The following is a 24,934-nucleotide window of genomic DNA, read 5'->3' as shown; positions in this document are numbered from 1 at the left end:
ATAGTTGGGTGTTATGAGGAGCAGGGTAGGGCAATCTGTGGCTTTATGGAACCAGAAAGCCTGACTGTATCACCTAGTAGAGCCTTCTTTTCATGAAAGAAACTCAGGGAATCGTTCTTAAAACTTTGAGCCTTTTGTCACATAAATGTCTAAGTCTCAAGAGCTTGGGCTGTTTTTTTTCTGCTTCCCAACAGCTTCTTTGTGAATTCACACGGCGTGCCAGATGTATGGAGAGGCGGGTGCTTTCCTGTTCTGCTCACCAACAGACCTCAGAGAGCCACCGAGCCAACAGCCCTTCTGAGGTGAAGGGACATCAGTAAATGCTCCTCCTGGAGCTTCATTGAGACTGTCTTTGCCCATCCTGATACCCACTTCTCATGGAAAGCAATCTGAAGATGTTTGCACATCTTGTCCAAGTACCAGGCTCCCTCTCTTATACCTCGCCCTCACAGTCTACCTGAAGAGCATCCACAGGGCCGTCAGAGCTCAGCTTTCCTACAAAGAAGACTCTCTTTTTTCTCAATTTGTGCCCAAGAGTCCCAGTTGCCTCTACAGCTTGCTTTTAACTTGTCAAACTCACTCTCTAAATCTTCTCCAGCTACAGCATCCAGGCCTCAGCTCAATACAGAAAGACCGCCCCATTTTCTATGATGCTATTGTGGGCCAGAAGAGGTCCCATGGGCCTGGCCACTGACGGTGCATGTATCACCTTGATGACCACGTGACCACGGCAAATCAGCTGTAAGGACAAGGGGCCAATGGGTCTCACAGTCTGTATTTCCTGGTTTCTCTTGTGAGAAAATCTATGAAGAGAGAGAAGAGCTTCTATCTTTTAATTGCCATCTCCCTGAGGTGTTGTGATGTGTACATTTGGTGAATTCAAAATCATGGCTAAATGTCGTTAACATGCATCCAGCTATGACAGGAAAATGGCTACAGAGCTTTCCACCCAGGATTTCTTAGACTATTTAGAAAGGATTAAAAGGGTACTAATCATACAGTAGTCATGTTTTTACAAGGACTTTGCTCTTTGACAGAGGTGGGGAAACAAGGCAAGTTAGCATCAATGGGCCCCACTCTTGGGGAAGGGGAAGGTAGCCAGCTCCATGTGCTCCCCAACTGCTACTTTGGTTGCTAACAGTTTGATATTGATTGTACAGGCAGGGTCCCGTGAACTCAATGGCTTCTTCTAGACCAGTCAAGGTATATCAAGCCTTAGGCTTGGAGAAGAAACCACCATGGAAAGGGGAGATATTTCTGTCCTGTGCTATACAGATCATGGTATAGATCCCACAGGGATCTCATGGACTGCTCTTACCTGCCTCCCTTTGTGTCCTTATGTGAGTCTCTGCCTCTCCAAGCTACTGTGTAAAGGGGAAAGGCCATTTCCCTGCAGGGACAGTGAACCTGGATCCTGTTTGTACTCACTGTCAGAATCAGGGACTGGAGAGACTGATTAAAAATCTTGGCCTTGGGAAGTGCTTGGTACAGTTATGGGACCCGGTAACTATCTTCCTTTCTAGGTCACACTATGCAAATGAGGCTGACAAGGGACCTTCAGGGCTGTAGGTACTCATGCAGAGGCCACTAGCACACACACACACACGCCAGCTAGACCACGTCGCCACAACCCATGCAGCACGGTTGCTTTCTGCCCACAGCAAAAGCCGTCTACGCAGCAGCAACAGCAGCTCATAACCCGCACTAACACAACTGTCAGGGTTCACAGAGGGAAATTTGGAATTTTTTGAGGTGAGTGACGGTTCTCAGCCAATTTGGTTCAAGGTTTGTTTCATGACTTTCTCCCCAGGCCGCTGTAGAAGATGCACAGCCCCAGCCCCAGGAGCAGGAAGGTCCCTTCCTGCTCAGAGCCTTGAGAAGAGGCCACAGGTCCCACCTATGGCAGGGCTCAGGCTGGGCCCTGAGCTGTGAACCTTCTGCAGAGGGGGCTGCTGGCTCTTTTTGCAATTCCATTCCTGGAAGAGAAGCTGCAGACACTTGCAAAAGAAAAAGGGGGGGGTGAGTGGAGGGGAGGGGGAAGCACTGGACTCCCTCCCACCCCAAAGAAGGTGACAACCAAAAAAAAATTTTTTTTTGAAAAACCAAAACCAAAAGCAAAAGAAACATGGAGGGCAGAAAACCAGCTGAACTTACCACACTGCGAGTGAACTTTTCTAGGGAAGTTCTACGACCTTGCTCACTTTCTGGCTTTAGGGGGAGAAAAAAAAAAAAGGGTAGGGAGAAAAATACAGGGGGAAAAAAGTCTTCAGCTTACACGTGATTTCTAAACAGCAGCAGCCACAGCTAAAGAACAAAACACAAAAGCCAAATGCGGCAAAACGGGCAGAGAGAAGCGGCCAGAGCTGTTGGCAGAGCTGATGGAGAGAAGGGGAATGGAAGCCCAGGAGAAACACGCTGCCTCTCTGGAGCCCGGGAGAGGGAGAGCAGGGACCTGCTTTCTGAAGGGCCATGGGTGGTGCTATGGAGCCTTTGCTGCCTTTGGAGATGGTTGCTTGTTACTCTCTCTTGGCTGTGCTCGGAAGCAGGAGCCCTGGGTGGCTGTGGCCAGGAGGCCCCTGGGCAGCCACACGGGACCCCAAGGGGTGACACAGAGCAGACTGGCAGTGAGAGCTGTCCATGTATGGTGGTGCTGGGGTACTGATGGGATGTCCGGAAGCAACTACTGGGGACTTCTGAATTCATCTGTGAGTGTGTGTCAGGGCTGTTTTCTCTCTTGAGATTTTTTTTTTTTCCTGCCTAGAGGAACATCTGCTAACTTCAACGACTTCCTGATGATTTTCTATGTTCCGAGAGCAAGGAGAGGCTACTCAAGTGCTTTGCAATGACAAAGGGGGCTGAGGCCTCGGGGAACAAGCCTGAGCCCCAAGCAGAAAATACTCTCAGTTCCTAAGTAGTGACCCTTCTAAGCTGAACTCAGGGTGTATTCCAGAAGGCTCGGGAACCCTCCTCCCTGGGGAACTGTTAGTTCAGATTCAAGGAGCAGAGGCGAGAGAGGGCAAAAGCCTGAAGTGTTCTACTACAGGCCTCTCAGCAGGAAAAGAGGCACAGTGTGAGCCTGACCCATTCCCCAGGTTTCCTACCTGGAAAGAACAGAGTCCTATCCCAAATACCTGCTGACTTAAATTAGAGCCCTGTCTCAGGTCCTGAGCCTGAGGTTGACAAATTCAGAGGACACACACAGTAGCATGGGTGCATGCATGCATGCACGCGCACAGACATACACACACACACAACACACACACACACACACACACACACACACACACACACACACACATACACGAACACACAGGGCAAATACTTGCAACCTGGGAACTGAAGAAGAAGCTAGGTGTCTGTGGATCTGGAATGTGCTAGAAGCAGAGGGGTCAGGCAAAGGCAGCCATCCTTGGCATCCACCCATGTCCCCTACTGACTCAGCCAAGCTCCGGAAAGACAAATATGAAGTGGCAGAAGGAAAACACGAGACAAATGACATGTGACCATAGAGTTGGGGTGGGCTTTCTTCTCAGATAGGACCTGAGGGATCCATGTCAGGCCCATATCCAGAGTTCTGCTATGGAGACGGCAAGGCTCAGTTCTCATCCTAAAGACACCAGATGGCAGACACTGAGTCAAGTCAAGCCCCTTCCGGGTCCAGAATTCTGGAACTGTCATTCTTATTCCCTGGTCATAGAGTTGGGTTTCCCATGAGTTGCTATGGAATCCTATCATCATTGCTACATTGTTGTCTATCAAAATCCAGGTCACCCACCCTTAGAATCTAGTTCCCCAGAGCAACTACCCTCTCCTCTGCAGGTAGCAGAAAAGAGGGAGGATCAAGGACACCAGAGCTGAAGGCTGTGCTTCCAGACTCTACCAGGCGTGGCTCTCAGCCAGAACCAGAGGCCGAGTCTTACCCTCTGAGACTAGAGGGTGGGTGGGAATCTCACACACCCTTTTAAAACGTGGGTATTGCTATCACAGGACGAGTACCACTGGAGTCAGAAGATGCTCTGGGCCTTCCTGAAGGTGCTGAGTTACAAATCTGATGCTTGGAGACTCTCAGAAATGCATGGATAGGAACATACCGCCATCTGGGAAATAACTCCTCCGTATTGGAAAGCGATCAGCGGGTACCCTGGCTTTCTGCTGGAAGAGCGTCCCTTAAATTGAGGGCTGGGGGATAACTGTAATGAACTTCATTTGTAACCTTTCTCAGGAAGGGGATTAGTTCTTGCCTCACTCCACTGACCTCCTGGAGGTTTTGCTGTGTTGGGAGGATCTGCAGACTCAGCTAGGTCAGCCTGCCTTCTGGATTGAGATGCACCTTCCCTGACCACAGCCATGGGGAGACTAAGGGGCCTCGGACCTGTCCTCTAAATGTTTATGTAGCTAGGCACAGAGTGGTGAAATTGCTAGAGCCTTAAATGTCCCCAAACTATGGTCCGTTTAGGGGACTTGAGTCTCAAGAAATAAGAAAACTTTCCTTTGACTTTCTCCCATGAGACTTGGGATATAAGCACCCAAAGCCTCTGTGACCTTGGTCTTTCTTGCAGTGCTTAAAAAAGTGGGCACTGGAGCCACTTGTGTGTGGGAGCCTCATCCCCCTCTACCAGAACCCATCCACCAGAAGGGGGAATGGCTAAACCCAGGTTTCACATTCTCCGTCCCAGTAGCTATATCAAAGGAGGGACTTGGGAACCAACAGAGCTGAGCTTTTGACTCTAGAACTTCTAGAAGTCCTTTCATTTTTCTCAGTCTTAGGATTCTTCTGGGAGTTGTGTAAGAACAAGAAGGTGGAAGTAAGTGCCCTCCAGGACTCTGGAGTTACATGGCACCAACCAGATAGGCAGACAGGCGAACAGGAAGTACAGTTGCCAATACACAGAGAAGGGTGTGCGGCTGAAAGGCCACCTGACAGAAAGCCTGTGGACGGACAACTATGTGCTTGGGGACTAGGGTTCGGAGACCAGAAGAAGAAAGGTGTGCGTGCGTGTGTGTGTGTGTGTGTGTGTGTGTGTGTGTGTGTGTGTGTGTGTGTGTGGTGAGAACGGAAGCGGTAGAATTTGGAGCAAGTTGAGTCACACTTAACCACACATGGGTTTCAGGTTGGAGCTGAAGTGCATACAAGGTTGCCCTCCCCTCTCCTAGCCCATGTATCATTCTGCATTCCTTTCCCTAGACATCTCGCTACATTTGTCCCCGGTCCAGGCACTCTCGTCACGGGCACACTGAGGGTCATGGGGCTCTGTGGATCAAGACTCCAAGTGCTGCAAGGGCCACGATTTAATTCCAAGTGGAAGCGGAGGAACGTGGTTGGGATGCGGTGACTTCCTGGTTCAAATAACTGGGTAAAACCTGAGAGAAATGGTGAGGAAGGGAAGGGCACGGCAAGAAGGGATCAACGCCCTATTTTAGGGATTAGCCAGATATCTGGTGGGTCCATTAAAACTGACAAGCCTTTCTTTCCCAGGATGGGGGTGCTCCAATCCTCACTTCATGTGCTCCCTTTCTAGTCTGGTTAGAGAGGGAAGGACTGTTGGGAATGGCTGAATGGAATTGACAGTGGAAGTCTCCCTGATATCCTTAGAGATTTGCTTGGGTCACTGCCAACCTGACCTTCTGGGGTTGAGCCACGGTGGCAAGGCTATGGGGTCACCCTCCCCTCACTGTATGGAAAACAGGCAGACAGAGGCAATGGGGCACAGAGGCAGAACGCCATAGCCTGGATATTGGCTGGGGGAGGCTGGGACGGTAACCGTCCTCTCTGTTCTCGGTTGGAGGGGAGCAGACAGAAAAGGGCAGAGAAGAAAGGAAAAAAAGAAATCAAAACCCAAGGGATGATACTCTCATTTGACACCAGCAGCAAGCAGCAGCGAGGGTCAACAGTGCTAAGAAAGACAAGCCTGCCCTTCCCGAGGTACCTTCTTCTTGGCCAGCAACAGGTCCTGGTAAGCATTGGACCGCAGGAAGCGGGCGTAGCTGTCACTCTTCATCAGCTTGTAGATGTGCTCCTGGGGAAGGAGAGGGGTAGGGAGACACGGGAAAGAACTGTCAGTGGGAACTAAAAGAAGCGAGAGTCCAACAGACCTGGGGACGGGGGTGGGGGGTAGGGGGTGGGGGGACGCTAGGCACACGCACCTAGGAACGCTTGAATGGAGCTAGGAAATCTTGCAGCGTGTCCCACCTCTCCCACGTCACACGTAAACCAAGACATGAAGAAACAAACAAAATGGCGTCTTTCTCTTATAGAGCAAGAGACCAGTGAGGTTTGCCTGTCGAAGGATTTGTAATCAGGTCTGGGTGCCATGTTGGGGTATGCCGTGGTGGGATCCACAGTGGCAACAGTTGGAAAAAAAATGCACTACTGGTACACTCCAAAACCGGGGAGAATCTCAAGGGAATTACAATGAGCGGAAAAGCTGGTCCCAATTACACCATCTGATTTCATTTATAGAATGTTCTCTCTCTCTCTATCTTTTTTTAAAATGTTTTTTTGAGACAGGGTTTCTCTGTGTAGCTTTGCGCCTTTCCTGGAACTCACTCTGTAGACCAGGCTGGCCTCGAACTCACAGAGATCCGCCTGCCTCTGCCTCCCGAGTGCTGGGATTAAAGGCGTGCGCCACCCACGCCCAGCTAGAATGTTCTTAAAAGGACAAATTAGAGAAATCGAGAACAGATTAGTGGGGGCCAGAAGTTGGGAATGGGGGAATAGGTGGTTATACAAGGCAACAGGAAGGCTCTTTGTGGCGATGGGTGGTTCTGTATCTTGACACAGCCACATAGGTGATATATATAGCTGTGAAGGATGAAGTACACATACACAGGAGTGCTGTATAAACCAGTGTATGGCTGCTACACCATTACAATAGATGCAATAGTCTACTACAGCTTTGCAAAATGCTGCCATTGGGGAGTTGGATAAACGGTCCATCTCTGTGTTCTTTAACAACTTTCTGGAAGTCTGCAAGTGTCTCTAGCTAAAAAGCACAGCTTCAAAAAGCAGCCTAGAGAGTTCTGAGGAGGTGGCGCAGTAGAGAAGGGCTCATGCTGTGCAAACACGAGGACCTGAGTTTGAACTCCCAGCACCCACGGAAAAAGCTGGGCGTGGCTGTGTGTGCACTTACAAACCCAGGGCGGGAGGGGGCGGAGACAGGTGGGCTGGATCTCGGGGGCTTGCTGGCTGCCAGCCTAGTTCCAAGATCAGTGAGACTCTGTCTCAAGGAAACAAAGTGGAGACTTAATTAGAGCAGGATACTGGACCTCCTTCTGTGGCATCTGCATATGTGTGCACAATACCATGCACGTGCATACTCCCCTGCCCCCCCACCACACACACACTCCTGGAGACAACAATGTAATTGAATCAGCTTGTGCACATTGGGGCCATCATCTTGGCCTGGAAGGTGACCCTTCACAACTGGATCATGGAGCATATGGGCACATATGCCAGGCCTAAGGGTGGCATCTAGGAGGAGGAGGAGATGTGGTGGCTTCTCCAAGGCTCTTTGAAGACCCATGGCCTTGGTCAAGCATATGGCCCCCGCCACGCAGCTAAATCCTATAGGCATGTGTTATTTCCTCCCAGTCTATTCTTCTCAAAGGCAGAAAATCCTGGCCCATGAACAGAGAGACATGGAGAAAGGATTGTTTGTCTCTTGGAGCAAGCTTGTCTGTCCCAAGAACAGTGCTATTGGGAGGGAGAGTGGGCCATCCAAGATGGCGGAGCACTCGTTGGTAGCTGTCCTGGTAAAGGATGCTTTGCCCCTTACGGTGCTCACTGTCCCTTCAGAAAGCTGGGCAAAGGCCTCAGTGCCAAAGAGAATGGAAGGCTGGTCAGTGAGGAAAGACAGCCCAGCTGAGAGTCAGGACTTACTCTTGGGGACCTCCTTCTGGCTTCTCTTCCCAGAGGATACCATGTATGGAGGAGGCAGAGCCCTCACATCAGTTGGGGGACACATTTTTTTTTTCTTAATTTTAATTTAATTGTTATATGTATTGGTGTTTTGCCTTCATGTATGTCTGCATTCCATGAGCATGCATTGCCTGTAGAGGCCAGAAGAGGGTGTCAGATTCCCCAGGGACTGACAGTTGTGAGCAGCCTTGTGGGTACTGGGAATCGAACCCAGATTCTTTAGATTACAAGCACATAGTCCTCTCGACTGCTGAATCTTCTTTCTAGCCCTGGGGGGTGGGGCGGGGTGGGGGACTGCATTTTTTTTTTAGTAGCCTGGCTAGAGAACCCTGGAACAATGGCCAGGCTGTGCCAAGATTCTTCCCTACCCAGCATAAAAGGCACATAGCCAAGACACAGAATTAGTTGAGGTGCCTATCAGCTTCTGAGCTGATAAAGGAAACGTGAGAAATATATTTTACATGCACACACACTCACTCTCTCTCTCACACACAAAATAGTCTTTAGCCCTGAGAAGAAAAGCTGTCGTTTACCACGGTGTAGATGAACCTAGGCGAAAGGAAATAAGCTGGGCACGGAATAACAAATGCTTCCTGACTCTGCTCACACGCGGAAGCTAACACCTCAGCCTCACAAAGGCACACAGAGAGAGTGATGGGTGCCGGGAAGGGAGCCTGGGGGATGCTGGGCCACAGGGGAAACCCTTCATTTAGATAGGAGGAGTAAGTTCAGGGTATCTATAGTTCATCGTGGTTGACTACAGTTCATCACAGTATCTGGTAATTTTGAAACTTTAATTTTAATTTTTCTTAGTAAAAGAACAACTAAGCATGTGGAATGATACAGATGCTAAATTACTTGATTTGGGCATTTTTCAATGTATACATGTATCAAAACGTCATGTTTACGTCATGGAAACAGATGACTTTTTACTTGTCAGTTATCAACAGCGATAAACAAATAAAATGAAAATGGAACACAAGAAATGCGATGGTTATGCCAGAAACCTCTGCGGCCCATCCTCAGTGGAACCCCAAAGGATCCTGGGATGGGCTTCATTCTCTCTAGATGCCCCATATTTACAAAAGTTGGGTGGCATCCTCACCAATGGAAATGGACGGGTAGGGCACGCAGGGGAATTAAACAGTGGCTGCTTCGGAGACGGTGGTCTCATTTAACAACCTTACCGTGAAATGGTTTTCTGAAAACCTCACAGAAGTATCCAGGTCCCCGACAACCACCCTGGATGGGCTTAAGTCCCTGGATGATGGAGGACAGAGTGTCTTCACCTTTTAGAGATGCATCCTGTCCATTACAGGGTCAAACATTTAGCTGAGCTTACACTGCGGGTGGTTTGGCTATTAGCTTAAGCGTGCTCCCCAAAGGCTCAGAACCCACCCTCACCTGCTCTCTCATTGTGTGCTCTCTCCTCACACACTCCCCGCCATATTGAGACACAGTAGGGAGGTCCTCACCAGAGCCCCAACAGGCAGCGTTATCTGGTCTTAGAATTTCAGGCTCCAAAACCAAACCAAACACATTTTTCTACCCTGCCACACACCCATCCTCAAGTAGCTTGATACAGAAACAGAAAACACACGAATGCACAGTTTCTTGGCTCACTAAAATGCTTGCTTGGAGTTTAATGTTCACGTTTACAAGGCTCCACACTTGCGTTAGTTACGGCTGGCCTAAGCATCTGCTCACTTACCCTGTATGGAAGGAGAGTGAGGCTCATCTTCCCTACGAAGGTCTGTGAACCTCTTAGCTCAAACATCCTGCTTAGTCCCAGAGCCTAGACCCAGGGGTGTCATTGGTCTTTGCTTTCACTTGATATCTCTAAATTGCTCTACCATTAAAATCATAGGTGCAAATGTTAACTCTGAGTAAAGATGACTTACTGTCTCTCTCTCTCTCTTTTTAATCAGGCATCATCTCTGTCTGGCCAGCAGAGCCAGGTGGCTCCTGAGTCATCTGCAAAGTCCCGTCCCAATAGTTGGACCCTTTCCAAATCTCTCTCTAAAGCAATGCGTCTCTGCTGCTTCTTCTGGCTTCTCCTAGGAATCCAAATGCTGAGTATATACTTCACAGCCCTCTGTTTCCCTGCAAGGTAGAGGGAGGCCTCTCCTAGCCCGGCCCTCTGGCCTCCGCAACAATCTTCAACCTGGATCTGCTTAATTCCTACTACCTCAGTGCCGGCAGGAAAACTCCGGTTCATTAACAAAACAGACCTTGTCACCTGAAATAGGGCAGGAAAAGGCAGATGCTTCAACATTTAATCATGGCTTCGTTCACCAGATATTTATTGAGCATCTAGTAGGTGCCAGGCACTGAGTCTGACCATGAGGTTATAGTCTGAATGAGACAAAGAGAGCTGTGTTTTCACATAGCTGAGAGTCTGTGGACAAGAAGACGTCTCACCCAGATGCACACAGCCTTTTGAGCGAAGGGCTGCAAAGGCGACCAAGCACAGCTGCTGTGCTTGAGTGTGACTGGGGCTGAGCTGATGATCTTCCTGAGTGGGGAAAGATCCATCGGTTGGAAAACGCCTCTTCGAGGCAGAAGGGTCTGAGCAGACACTGAGAAGGATGAATCTCAGCTTTATAGGACCAAGGGGAAGGAGCTGGCATAGAACGACCCCACAAAGTAGGCAGGACAGCCCAGGGCCAACAGAGGGTGACGACTCACTCTCCAAAGCCATGCGTCAGTGTGAGTCCAGGGAAAAGTGTGGACACCGCTGTTGCCTTCCCCAAGTGGCCAACTCCAAAGTCACACACCCAGGCAAGGACAGTGTGAGGGAGAAAGTAGGCAATGTGAGCCTGCTGGAGGGTGGGTGCCACTGTCTGGCCCCCACCAACCTCTCTTATAACCTTTTACTAGTGTATGAAGCCTCAAATCACCCTACGTGGGTACACACACACAGAGACACACACAGAGAGAGAGAGAGAGAGAGAGAGAGAGAGAGAGAGAGAGAGAGAGAGAGAGAGAGAGAGAGAGAGAGAGAAAGTATCTCTAGCATTCAGGTCTGACAGGCTCTTGACACTCTGCAGATCTCCCACAGTGCCAGCGTCCCTCTGGCCTGAGCCTGGCTTTCCCACAGCCTAGGGATTCGGTGACTCCCTTGTCCTGTCCCTCCTCCCCCAAACAAAGAAATGCTGCCTTTGATGTCAGGAAAGTGTGTTCCTTCCAGCTTTGTCTGGGAAACACAAAGACAGTAAACAGGGGGTGGGCGAACCCAGAGCCGAGATTTTTCTGGGAATGAGAATTAAGATCAGACTCAGGGTCTCTGGCCATTTCCCAAATGCAACGAGTTTATCACTGCCAGGGACAGCAAGTGTACAAAGCTCTTGGCAGTGACCTCTGCTGATTTATGAGGGGTTCGGGTGCGTTTCCACCGTCCTGCCGACAACTGGTCCTAAGGGAAATGTATATCTACATCACAAAGTGCAAGGGGGCCACTGGTAAACTCAGCCAAATCCTGGGTGAGGAAACACGGGCTAGAGAGAGAGAAAAAAAAAATCTGCTCCTTTCTTCTTTTGCCTTTTCTGGTCTTCTTGTCTTACCCTCACTTCCGGCTTCTTTCCCTCCTGCTTATCAACTATCTGCCCCCTCCCCTCATCTCCCTCTGTATACTGGGGAGATGAGTGTGGACGGCAAAAAGGCAGAACCACATGAACACGCCTACCCCCGGACACCTCCCAAACGGAGGACAAAAACGGGTCTGTCTATATTAAGAAACCAGTACTTTAGGACCTCAACCACATGGGTGTCTTAGCCACACACTTTCCAGTGGTGGGAAGGACTCACACCCTCTGATGAAACACATCTCCTTCATTTTCTCTTCCTGGGTCCCAGCTGACCTGTAGATGGGTCCTCTGCTTGCCTGGGACACTAAGGCAGAAGCAAGATGGCCGAGGTCAGTAAGAGTCTCGGAAACGCGTAGGAGCTGGGGCGAGCAAGAAAAACACACTGTCTCCAGACCACACCTGCTCCAAATCAATATTTTGCTGTAAGAGCCCTCATTTGGAAATGTCCTTTCCTTTTAGACAAAACACTGGGCTTCTGGTGAGAGGGGTGAGGGGGGTGCGGGGAGGGGAGGGTTGCATATTCACGTGAATGTCTGAGGCCTTGGGCTGGCAGCATGGCGGAACAGCTGAACCTCTTAAGAATATCATTATGTCTCTTCCTGGGCGGTGAGCTCCTAAAACAGCACAGCCCTCATCCTCTAGCTTCAGAACACCTTCCTGGAGTGGGAACCACTCAGTTGGAACGCGCATCGCGGCCAAGAGCCCTCCTTGTGATTTTTCAAGTGTCCTATTTTTCTTTGTGCAGGTGTATGTGCCTCACTGTGGCCCTCCATTCCCGAGCTTCCTGGTGTAATAGCCATCCTTGGGGGGCTGTCAGGTTCCCTTGAAGGAAAACGAGGGGCAGAATGCGCTGTGTAGAGGGGACCAAAGGAGAAGGAACTGGGCCCGGAGCCAAAGGCTTGGATTCAAGTCCCCACTTGGCCCGTTTCTAGACCTGTCAATCACACTTTCTGTGCAGAAATAGCAGCAGAAGCATTACACAATGATTATACACGTCAAGTAATAATGATAACCTTGTGTTATGATTGTGCATGCGAGAGGCAATGCGGATGAGACAGAAGGGGGAAGATTCCAGAGAAAGGCAGCCATTTGGAGCAAAGAGGACCGGGGAGCAGAGTTCAGCTGCACTTTGTGACGCTGGTCGCTCTGAAATGGTAGTTAAACGGCCCCATTTTACAGACAAGGCTACCGGAGCCGGACCAGGTGGGACGGATGTCTCACTCAGCGGTAGCAGAGAGCCAGCATTTGAACCCAGAGGCCACACTCCTCCCTCCTTCACGTGCTGGGTTTCAAGGCTTTTATCTTTCCATTGGCCGTCGCTTAAAGTGGACCAGCGTCGCTCGGCTGAGATACAGTATGCTCCTCTACGTGAAGGGGCAGGGGTGTGGGGGCTTCCTCCTGGAGTCTTAAGTCTGGGTCAGCCTGATGCTAGGGATAACCCCTTCCTACCGTCCCCTTTTGAGAACCATCCGCCACCACCACTGTTAGCAGTGGAAAGGGCCAAGCCCCAGGCTCTGGCATCTCATCAAGGAGCAGGAGCAGCTCACAAGCAACTTGCCTTGGACGTGCAAGTCTGGATCTTTGAGCCTAGTCTTCTGAGAGACTCTTAACTGCCTTTAACCAAAGATCTTAAGCCTCGCGCATGGTCAGCTGAATCCGAAGGAAAATTAAATGGTTTCAGGATGGGTCTTACAGGACAGAACAAATGATGGCGGGAAGGAACTCGAAGTGTGTCACGGCTCAGTGTCTGCTTGGTAAGCAGACGGAAGAGGAGCCGTGGCGACATGGACAGCAATGAACCAAGACTGATCAGGCCAGCTTGGGGGTGGTTTCGCTCTTCTCGCAGTCCTGGGGACTGAGCCCTGGCCCTCCCACATACCTTCTAGGCAAGTTCTCTACCAGGAAGCTACATCCATAGCCCCAGGGATGCCTTTTTGGATGACTTAGGGATTTTACATGAGAAGCCTCCATTTGGATTTCTTGGGCCTTCTAAGAAGATGGGGGTCGGGGGTGCTTGTTTCCACATAGGAGATCAATGGGAAGTCATATACGAATATGAGAGAAAATGGTTCCTTGCATCCACCCTGCATGGTATCTCACAGATACAACTTTACTGGCCCAAGGCACAGAATGTTAACGCTGTTCTATCCCTACTCTGAGCTAAGGGCAACAAAGACAGGTTTTGATATTCCCTTCCACCTCCCACATATTAACACAGAAGACTGTTTCTCCTTCCCTCTTTAAGGGTTTGGTACTAGAAATCTATGCTCAGAATTAGCAACACAGAAATTCTACTGTTTAATTCTCTGCTCCCTTCTCTCCAGGAACGCCTGCTGAACAGAACCAGCTCACAAACAACTGATTTGTCCTTTGCAAACTCATCCATCCCTCTGCTCTTTGTCGTCCTGAAATAACACCACCCACAGAATACAGTGAGTAACCTCCCAAGCAAGCTGCGATGGGATTCCTTAGTAAAGACAGTGTGCTACACAATGGGCCAGGAAATGGTGTCTGATAGAGGATTTGTACCAGGAAATAGGCCCACAATGCCACTTGGGTATCACCAAAACAAAGATGGACAGCTTTCTCCAGCTTCAGAGGACTTCTCAGGGCCAACATGAAACCTTACTCCCTATACATTGGCTTTCGAACAGAGGAAAGGCATTCCTCCATCAAACTGATCTTAAACATCTAAGTTTACATAGTCACAGACACTTGGCAAGAGGCTTCCTGTCTGCTCGTGATGGGGGTAGAGTTGATGGTGTCTTTTTATCACCCAGACCTCATTCTGGCCTTGAAGTCTTTGACCAGTCCATGAATGGATGAGGACTGCAGAGTTCAGGTCACGGAGATTGAGGGCTGTTTCCAGCAAGAGACCTGCCTATACAGCTGCAGATTTCCAGTGCCTCAAACATCTGGCACATAGTGAATATTCCAAGTTTTGCTGAACATAAAATTAGAAACATAATTTAGCTGGTCCTTATTGATTACTACGGTGGCTCCTCGAGGCTCTTTGAAGTTGAAAGCTAAGGGACAAATTGCACCCTCCCCTTTACTATGACAGACACAGCTAAGAGTATTATGATTCAAGGACACTGGTTGGTTTGTCTGCTTGTTCGTGGGGGCAGGGTCTTGCTATGGATCCCTGGCTGGCCTGGATCTTGCTATGTATGCTAGATTCAGACTTGAAGTGGTTTTCTTGCCTCTGATGACAGGCAGGAGCCACTATGCCCAGCAAGACATCTGCTTTTGAAATACTTGAACCCCCTTATAGAGTGGTACCCTAGTGCGGTTAGACACTTACAAAAGGCAAAGAAAACCGATTCCTGCTTCCATCAAAGGTCCAGACACTCCAGGTGCAGGGAGCGGGTAGGAGTCTCAGCATTAGCATAGGTCAGGGAGGCAGTGGAGCTTGGACAGTTAAGAAGGCAAGGTGGGAATGTACATGCCATAAAGCCAATGAGGGAGGTTACTCTGCTCGATTCAACTGTCAATCCATTTGAAGGACAGGTTTCCAATCCAACCTGATCTCAGTGACCTGTTTGTTCTGTTTATAAAGAACGATGCACGGTTGAGGCAAGCTCTGTCTTATGGCTATGGGCCACTCAGACCTCCTGTTTCCTGTGTAATTTCATCATAGAGGTCACCCCACACAGGTCAGGGTTTTCCAACTCAAATGGAGGATGGATGGTCACAAAATCAATAGATGGTGAATAGACAAATGATCGAATGACCTAGAGACACAGTCCTTGGACCATCCTTGGCTTCTCTGAGGCTTTAAAAACAAGCTACACAGCCATCAGGCTGGTCACTGGATTCCTATCATCTTTCAGAGCCCACAGAGGCTTAAAAGAGACAAATGTCCCCAGAGGAGGCCTTAGGTTCCTATACTTCCTGTGACTTATTGCCCCCTAAACCTGCTAGCGAGGTGCTAAGAGCAATCCCCAAGATTCAGATCTTTCTCTCTCTAATCCCATCCGTTGGATTGCAGCCATCTGATTTACCCTTTCCAATGCTTTCTGGGATGAGTGCTCTAGGATGAGCATGCGCAAGTACTATAGCAGGACACCCAAGGACCTCCACAGTTTGGTTTCTTTGTTTTGTTAAGACTGAGTGTCATTTTATAGCCCAGGGTAGGCTAGAAGTCACTATGTAGCCAGGCTGGCTTTGAACTCATTACAGTCTTTCTGCCTCAAACTTCCAAGTACTGGGACTACACACACGAGCCACCACTATGCCAGCTTGCGTCTGCAAGAGCAGCCTTGTTGATAGAATTACTTTATTTGTTTTATTTTGAGACAGTGTTTCACGACACACACTCCCCCGACCCCTAGAACTCCCTGTGTTGCCTAAGCTGGCCTTGAACTCACAGAGATCCACCTGCCTCTACTTCCCCAGTGTTGGAATTAAAGGAGTGTGCCACTGTGCCTTTGATCTTAGCTTGGATTTATAAGGCCCCAGGGAACAATAAAGCCATTATTATTTGTGAGGTCACACAAATCTATAGCACTTATAATCTTTTCAAAGAATGTTTAGAGCTTTTAGCTCATCTGATTTTTCTAAAATCCTACTGACTGGGCTGTGGAAAGACATCATCTTCATTTTACAGATGAGGAGGTCTAAAAGCCCAAAGACCTTGTCCAAGATCTCAGGACAAGAAAGGAATGGGGTAAGTTCACTGATACCCTACAGTTGAGAGCAGAAAAATCCAGCCCTTTTAAACAATCCATGGCCCATTTACCCCCGAAGTCTATGAAATGGGAACAGCACAGAAAGCCGCTGAGGGCGATAGCCACAGCCCGCGGGCCTTTATGGAAGGTTTGGTCTCAGCCCAAATTGTCAAAAGAACCAAATGGATCAGCAAATGGGCCCGTGCTGGTAGAGTGTGTCCTGGGAAACCCTCCCAGGAAGCAAGCATAGGCAGTTAACTTACTCTACTGCATGTGGTCCAATGAGACCTAGAGATGCCGCACCCCACCTAGATCTCTTCACCTGACTGCTGGTCACCAGAATCAGGCTCTTGCTTTTATTTTCATGGGTCACTATTTTAAGACTAACTGTGGTAGCCTGACAGAGTTCCTGTCTCAAAGCAGGGTGATTCTAATGGTGTAGGGGTCATTATCCCCACTTAGCAGATGGATAAAGTGAGTGAGGAAAGAAGTGTAAAGGCTTGGAGACTCAAGTTTCTCCAGGTTTCGGGGGTGGGGGAGCAGACAAATCTTCAGCACTAAAACGCCAAGCCAAGAAGGGCTCAGCTGCAGACTCCTGGCCAGCAAGCTAGGAGAAGTCGTTCAGAGTTCTGGCCGGCAGGTCATAGGTTGTTACGGGATTTTACACCCTTTCCATCTCTGGAAGCTTCGAAGCCGTAACACTCTGCTTGGTGCAGGTGACTGGGCTGGCTAGGAAGGTAAAGCTGTGGTTGTCACCATGCAAGTGTGGCTCCTGCTTGGGAGCACTCCATGCTGACACAAAAAACGTCCTCAGAGATTAATCACAGTGTTGCTGTGATCAAACCAAGATGGAGTCTTTCTAATTTGCCAGAGAAGCTGTAGAGTCATCGTCCCTGACCCTCTCTGTCTCTCTGCTTCATTGAAGCTTTTCAATGACTTTCATGCGATATTGCTTGGTTCAAACTATCGTAGCCTGTGGCTCCAATCTAGCTCTTAATTCAGGGATTTTTTTTTAAATAGTTAAAACAATTATTGTGTGTGTGTGTGTGTGTGTGTGTGTGTGTGAAAAATTATGAGTTGAATTTCATTGTCAACAAATACACTTTTTGGGATACAGCCACACACATCTCTGTCTCTGTCTCTCGTTCTCTCTTTGTGTGTGTGTGTGTGTGTGTGTGTGTGTGTGTGTGTGTGTGTGTTTTCCATTGTGGTATCATAGCAGTTTTTGATTGGTAGACTGAACAGTCATGACATAGACCATGTATCCCATAAACCTAAAGTTTAGATGATCTAGTCCTTCACATGAGAAGTTTAGTTTTTTTAAAACTGCTCTCTCATTCCATATAAAAGACAGAGTTCCCTTATTTTCATAATCACCCTGTTATGGACTAAGTTTATGTCCCTCCAAAACTCATGTCCTTGAAGGCCTGACTCCCCCATATGATGGTGTTGGAAGGAGGTGAGGTCTTTGGGATACAATGATGTTTAGATGAGGTCATGGGGGTGGAACCCCATGATGGGGTTGGGGTTCTTATAACACGAAGTGACCAAAGAGCTTTCTCTACTCGCATGAGGTAACACAGCGAGAAGGAAGCTGTCCAGGAGCCAGGACAGGGTCAGCACCAAGAAGCACACAAGTACTCTAATCCCAGCATTCCCCACTCAAGACCGAGATGAGCAAACGTTCCCGTAAGTCACCCAGTCTGAGACCGTGTCACGACAGTCTGAGCAGACCCAACATGTTGAGGAAGGAAGTGCAGGTGTCTCCTACATGATGGCAGGTGGTTCTCAGGGATAATTTGATTTACAGGTTTTCAACTTCAAAGTTGTGCGAAAGCTACATGTATCTCATACCAACTTCATGCTGGGCTTTGATCTTCTCCCAGGCTGGCTATGTGGCGAGTACCCTTTCCTAACACTGGGTGGTATCGGCATAAACTATAGCTACAGCTCAGCCATGGGAGCCCAAGAGGGAGAAACGAAATGTTCTCTAGTGTTCTCCATGCCTCCATGGTGCTCAACCAGACCCTAGGTCGGTGAAGTGTATTAAATACATCTTTTGACTTAATGATATTTTCAACTTAGCATGAATGAGTTGGAGTGTAATCCATAATAAGTCAAGGAACATCTGTATACCAAAAGAGGGGTTATCTCTGTGTGCTAATATATGAAAAGATCTGAAATTTTTGTTAAATGTGCTCAGCGTGAAAGACTAAAACACATGAATGCCACTAGGAAAATAAAACAGTAAATGCTTTCCTTTTCTTTCTGTGGTCCAGACACTGTGGTCATTTCATTTTGTCACTTCTCATCCAAGGGAGAAGTTCTGCTCTATCTCTGCTCTGTAGGAGAGGGAAGGAGGGCTTGGGGGATTTAGGGGTCTTAGTTACTGTTTCTATTGCTGTAAGAAAACGCTGTGACCGAGACAACTTGGAGAGGAAAGGGTTTGTTCGGCTTACAGCTTTGAGGTCATACTCCATCACTGAAGGAAGCCAGGGCTGGAAGTCACGGCAAGAACCTGGAGGTGGGAAGCGAAGTACACCCGATGGAGCTGTGTGGCTTACTGGGCAGCTTTCTCCTACACCCCAGGACCATCTGCCTGGGGTGATCCCACCCACAATGGGCCAGGTCCTCCCACATCAACCATCAATCAAAAACCAAAAATATTCCACAGGTCTATCTGGCAGGGCATTTTCTCTATTTCCCCTCTTCCCAACGATTCTAGCTTGTGTCGAGTTGACATAAAACTAGCTAGGACATTAGGTGACATTCCTAAAGTCAGGCTGTTAGGGATGCAAATTTGTATGCGGAAACACACTTTTTTTTTTCCCCGAGACAGGGTTTCTCTGTGTAGTTTTGGTGCCTGTCCTGGATCTCACTCTGTAGACCAGGCTGCCCTCGAACTCACAGAGATGCACCTGCCTCCACCTCCTGAGTGCTGGGATTAAAGGCGTGCACCACCACCACCCAGCATGGAAACACACTTAAGGAGCAACAGGGAAGAGCCTAGGAATGGGATATGGTGTAGAATGGGAGCCTTATTTAAATTTATAGAAGTTGGGTCTAGATACATCTTCCTGTCCAGTCTACCTCACAGGCTTGCCTAGGACATAACACATTTGAAAGGACCCAAAAAATCACCTAGAACTGTACTAATGAAGACCAGGTATTCACTATCTTTTTTTTTTTTTTTTTTTTTTTTTTTTGGTTTTTCGAGACAGAGTTTCTCTGTGTAGCTTTGCACCTCTCCTGGAACTCACTTGGTAGCCCAGGCTGGCCTCGAACTCACAGAGATCCGCCTGGCTCTGCCTCCCGAGTGCTGGGATTAAAGGCGTGCGCCACCACCGCCCGGCCGGTATTCACTATCTTATCAAGGTATAGTGTACTTATTTTCAAGTTCTCTCATCAAATCTTCTTTGACTAAAGAAGAGCACAAGCATCTAGGAGGGGAAGACTGGTTGAGCTAACTATGGCGCCTCCAAACTGTGAAAAACTATGTAACAGTTAAAGACCCAGGCAGCGATCACATTGTCTGGCCCTCAGACTGCTCTGTGGAAATTGTAGCATAAAGCAGATGAGTAATTACACTTCATCTGTGGGGTCCTTGAGGGCTAGAGTCTGAGCATAAAGGAAGGAGGAAAGGGGGTAAACAAGACGAGATTGAGGAAGAGCCCCCAGTAATTCTAAATCTCAAATGAAAGTGTCAACATGAACTCATGATCTCTCTTTCTCTTTACACACACACACACACACACACACACACACACACACACACACACACACACACACGAGGTGGGGGTGCTGGCCTTAAACTCCAAGCTCTCTCCTTGCTTCAGTCTCCCACTGCTGGAAGTACAGGTGTGCCTAGTTGAATGTATCCTTATTACAAATTACAATATATTTCCTAACTCTGTCCACTGAAAATACTGAGAAAAGACCAACAACTTAGCGTCCACGAGCACTAACTGCCCACAGTGTGGCTTCTAGGAACCATTTGCCACTAAGAAGAATCGAGGGTCCTTAGAGATAGGGCTTTTTCCAGGTCTAGGACAGTACACAGGACCGTGGAGGCTCCTTGCTATTCGGATGACCTTAAAGATTAACGGGGTCACCTCAGAAGAAGTCAACTGGCTTGAAATGGTAAAACCCATGCATCAATAAAAATAAGCAGTAAAACAGATCATAAAACACATCAAATGTGTTTAAATTCAGGAGTTTAAAAGACATTGGAAACAAAACAAAAACTCCTGTCAGCCACCAAATGAAGATGATATCAAGCCACCCATTGTGCTGGAAACTAGCAACAAAGAAGGAATCAAACATTCTTCCATTCTTCTTACGTGAATGGCGATACTAACTAGTTAATTAGCTAGGAGTTGAGAGGAACGCCTCCTTTTGGAAGCCTTGCAGCTACTCAACAAGGAAAGATAAAATGAGAACATCACCATTTCACAACCCTAAGTGAGGAATGGACTTCAGCAAGACACCCCCAAAGTGGTTAAAATCACACACACACACACACACACACACACACACACATACACACACACACACACACACACACACACACACACACACACACAAGACAGGTGGACATCATTGCATGACTCCTAATAGGACAGCACATCGAAGTCCACAAAAGTCAAAGCTAAATTTGGTTAACTATCAAAATCAAACACCCGATTGATAGGAAATGGGAGTGTTAGAACATGTTGTGTAACACCACAGGGCTGTCACCAGAAAGATCCAGACGAGAACCTTCATAGGATGAAACATCTAACTTCGTGCACCGGGGGTGGGGGTGGGGGGTGGGGGGGGGAGGGGAGGGGGATTTCATCAAATATGCACAGGGTGGGGGGCAGAGAGAGGAGAGAGAGAAAGATAAAGTATAATTAAAGAACACTCATGTTGGTCTACAGTACTGTGCAGTCCTTGCTTGGAATCTGATTTTTAAATGGTGTTTTAAAAATCATTTATGGGACTATTAAAAGTACATACACTTGCCTGATGGCATTAAGGACTCATTGACATTTTATTAAATTGCGATAATGGTTTTGTGGCAATGTTAAAACAAAAAGGGTATTCTCCCAACACAGCAGCAGGTAAAAATGTAGGTGGGGTATGGCTCAAAGGAGATCGGTCATGTACTGATGACCATTGAGGTTGGATGAAGGCTCATAAAAGTTTGTGTTTCTGCTCATTCCCTGGTTTATGTTCAAGAGTTCCCATAGGAAAATGCTAAAGCAAACCCTCCCTGTGCTGTGCTTGGAGTGATACACAGAGACTGGGAGCTTCAAGGCTTGACATCAGGGTCTCTTTCTGAAGTTTCATAATCTTCTAACCTCATGATGGCTTCCGTGTTTCAGGCCATCTGCACAGGGGGGCCCCAAAAACTTCTCTATCCCTCTCCTTACTGAGTCCCATCAACATTGTCCTTGAGAGCATATACATATACAAAACTATGCCGTGGGGGGTGGAGGGAGGCGGGGGGTGGGGGTGGGGGTGGGGGTGGGTGTGTGTGGGGGGGAAGAGTCCTCATGATTTAGGGATTTTACTCCAAAACTACAAAGAGCACAAGGGTCTCATGATGTCATAGGGAGGAGGCTGAATGCTTTCGAACCAAATCTGCCCAGCACAGACATTCATTCAGTGGCATTCATGATGGAGGAGAGAAGAGGTATGTGATAGTTTTTTTCAGTCTGAAATCTTGACAAGGGACACTGGTTACAGCCTCATGTCATTGTTTGCGTGGGTATAACTGCATAGACTATCCGAAGTGAGATGTCAGTGGCAGGGCAAGCCTCTTGAATCTTCTGCCTACAGCATCGGTGAGCATCCTAACAGTGCCCTGCAGGGTTGAGTCCTTCCTCTGGGGTCTTCATTTAACCCCAGAGCCCACTGCTTTGGGGTCTTCTCATGCTGCTAAAATGGCCTAGTTATTTGTCAGTTTCTCACCTGGCCCTGAGCCTTACTGAGGACCAGGGGCTTTCATCTGTTCTTTGTGGTATCTATCCAGAGCATGCAGTATGGAGCTGCTCAGAAAACACTAACTGCATGGGGGTGGTCGCCATGGAAGCAGTGTAGTGTGTGGGCATCACAGTTGGGCAGGCATGGGCTTGACTCTTGACCCAACCAACTCACAATTCCTACTTCACTGATGTTGCATTGTTGTTTTGAATCTACTCCTGACCTTGTATGAGAGTTTCTATTTTGTACAATATTTTTTTTCCTGAAAAAGATAAGGCAAATAAAAATGGTCCCACAACCCATAATGGTTTGACTTACAATACCTTGGCTTTACAATAGCGCATAGGGAACAGGCACTCAAAAGAGACCATATTTCAGATCTGGCTCTTTCTCTGACTAGTGTTGTTCGGCCTGATCCTCTTTCTAGATGCTGAGAAGGGAGTCAGCTGAAGCTCCCAGTCGGCCTGTGCTCCTGAGGGAAAGGGCCAGTCCCTCCCAGTGTTCTGTGAATGGTAAACTATGATGTGTAGTGAGGTGCATTTTCATAGGCTGTTTTAACTTATGACAAGTTTACCAGGGTGCAGTCCCAGCTAGTAGTCTAAGTTGAAGAACAGCAACTTTCTGTCTCTGTGTAGTAATGCAACCTAAGAAAAAGATCGCAGAATTTCACCATGTGCTTATCTGGAATAGGTTCTACTGACTGACTCATAAATAGTAACAGCTGAAATTCTAACTATTCATAAAACCTCTGACTTGTATCAAAGGGTAGAGTTGTGAAGTGGTTAAGGACCGCCTTATGGCACGATGATTTGGGTCATTGAGCAAACCTGGGCATCTTCAAATGTGTATCTCCCTCCATCTTTGACATTCTGACTGGTTATCTCATAGCTGTGAGAATCCAGGTTGATCGCACTTGGGGCCCCAGGAGCTAGAAACTCCTGCCAGATCTCCTCCACCCTCTTGGCCACGTCCTGCAGAGGTTGTTTCTTGAGATCTTGGACAGCCAGCCAGAACCTGGAGGGAAAGCGGAAACACGGTTAGTTCTGTCTGGACTCTGCTAGAGATGGTCGCAGAGCTGACGTGCAATCCCATGCCTGCCTTGATGCCACGTGTGAGTTCCATGGGGACTGCTAAAAGTCCAGGGTGTATTGTTGAGGAGAGAAACACAGCGCGTGTGAGAGGATGAGCTTCCAGAGACCACAAGAAGTTCTTTTGCCTCTGCACAGGGAGTTTTCAATCCCAGCACAATAGCCATTTGGCCTGGGAAATTCCTGTATGGTGTGGCAGGGCGTTTTGTAGAACACTAAGCAGCTACTTGCTCCCAGCCTACTCAACGTCATCAGCATCCCTTCAGCTACAGCCACCAGCAAGTATCTCCAGACATTACCAAATAACCCTGAAAAGTACAAATTCTGCCGGGCTGAAAAGCAACTACTTTTCTTTCAGGTTTCTACATAATGTGAGTTCCTTTGTCAAATCTGGCTGGGGTCATTTGGGGGCATCAAAATAAGGAAAAGGAGCTTAGAGGGGGGCCTCAGCAAGCACTCACTGCTCTTGCAGAGGACCTGGGCTCGGTTCCCAGCATCCACATTGGGCAGCTCACAACTGCCTGTAACCCTAGTTCTAGGGGATCCAGTTCCCTCTTCTGGCTGCCACAGGTACTTGTGGGGCACAGACAGACAGGCAGGCATGTACACATGCACAGGGGAAAAAATTAATAAAATAAGATTTAAAAAGAGACATAACACAAAAGAACCTTGAAATTATGAAAGGTACTTGGTCTGGAATGAATCAGCCATTCATGTTAGAGAGAAACAAATAGGACCATTCACATCAGTACTCAACACTGTGCTGGGCACTTAGTAGGTCTTCAGTACTCAACATGGTGCTGGGCACTTAGTAGGTCTTCAGTACTCATCACGGTGCTGGGCACTTAGTAGGTCTTCAGTACTCATCATGGTGCTGGGCACTTAGTAGGTATTCCATAAACAGGTTTGGAGAGGGTTTGTCTCAATCATAGCTGAAGGGACATCTCTAACAAAAGGTTCTCTAGGGGGTGTGAGAGAAAAATGTCTCCCTCACTTCCCATCGCCTCCCCCATCGTCCCTTAGCATCTGCCTGGGAACAGTGCTCTTGACAAGTCCCATATGAGCACTGCTGTACTCAGAGAGCTGAAGTCACCAGAGCCAAGGCAGCTCCCAGGTCCTGAAAATGGTCCCAGGGCATCCTGTCACAGGGACCCAGTGCTGGGTAGCGCATTCTCCCCTGCAAAGGGGATAGGCCAGTGTCCCCAGTGAGGTACTGCAAGCTCCATGCTGTATGTGTTGCACAGCCTCTTCATTCATCTTGTCAGTGAATGGAGAGGATGAACACAGATGAACCACAAGGTAGGGAGTACATTCAATCTGCCACAGAATTTCATCCAGAGTAAGATGTACTTGTTTTTGTTTATTATTATTATTATTATTATTATTATTATTATTATTATTATTATATTTATTTTAAAGGGTTAGCATGTTTTTCTGCTGCTCTGGGAAATGCTATTGAAATCTAATGTGTGGCCCAAAGGTGCCACCCAGCGGCATACTGAAGTACTGCAGCCACATTTCCAAAAGGAACGTTTGGGAATGTCTGGTTTCAGAATGTCAGGCTCCAACTTTCCTGGCTTGCTCTTTAGGAATCTAAGGACTCTCTCTCTCTCTCTCTCTCTCTCTCTCTCTCTCTCTCTCTCTCTCTCTCTCTCTCTCTCTCTCTCTCTGTCTCTCTCTCTGTCTCTCTGTCTCTCTGTCTCT

The 24,934-nt window shown here is 48.1% G+C and overlaps 1 protein-coding gene across 3 annotated transcripts in view; it reads right to left on the bottom strand.

Moving 5' to 3' along the window:
* The window catches only part of Rgs6 (regulator of G protein signaling 6), a 515,794-nt gene that overhangs the window by 19,553 nt on the left and 471,307 nt on the right, over positions 1-24,934 (bottom strand). For 2 of the 3 annotated variants that reach the window (XM_059279351.1, XM_059279350.1), the window contains exons 14-16: positions 22,970-23,156; positions 5,928-6,017; positions 2,155-2,208 (exon numbers count right to left, since the gene is read on the bottom strand). In XM_059279351.1, the coding sequence (XP_059135334.1) occupies positions 2,155-2,208; positions 5,928-6,017; positions 22,970-23,156 (331 nt within the window). The remainder of the gene's footprint in view (positions 1-2,154; positions 2,209-5,927; positions 6,018-22,969; positions 23,157-24,934) is intronic. The other variant, XM_059279349.1, reaches the window with a different exon arrangement.

Source organism: Peromyscus eremicus, chromosome 14, assembly GCF_949786415.1.
Source record: "Peromyscus eremicus chromosome 14, PerEre_H2_v1, whole genome shotgun sequence".
Taxonomy (NCBI): domain Eukaryota; kingdom Metazoa; phylum Chordata; class Mammalia; order Rodentia; family Cricetidae; genus Peromyscus; species Peromyscus eremicus.
This window is presented reverse-complemented; position numbering and strand designations above follow the sequence as displayed.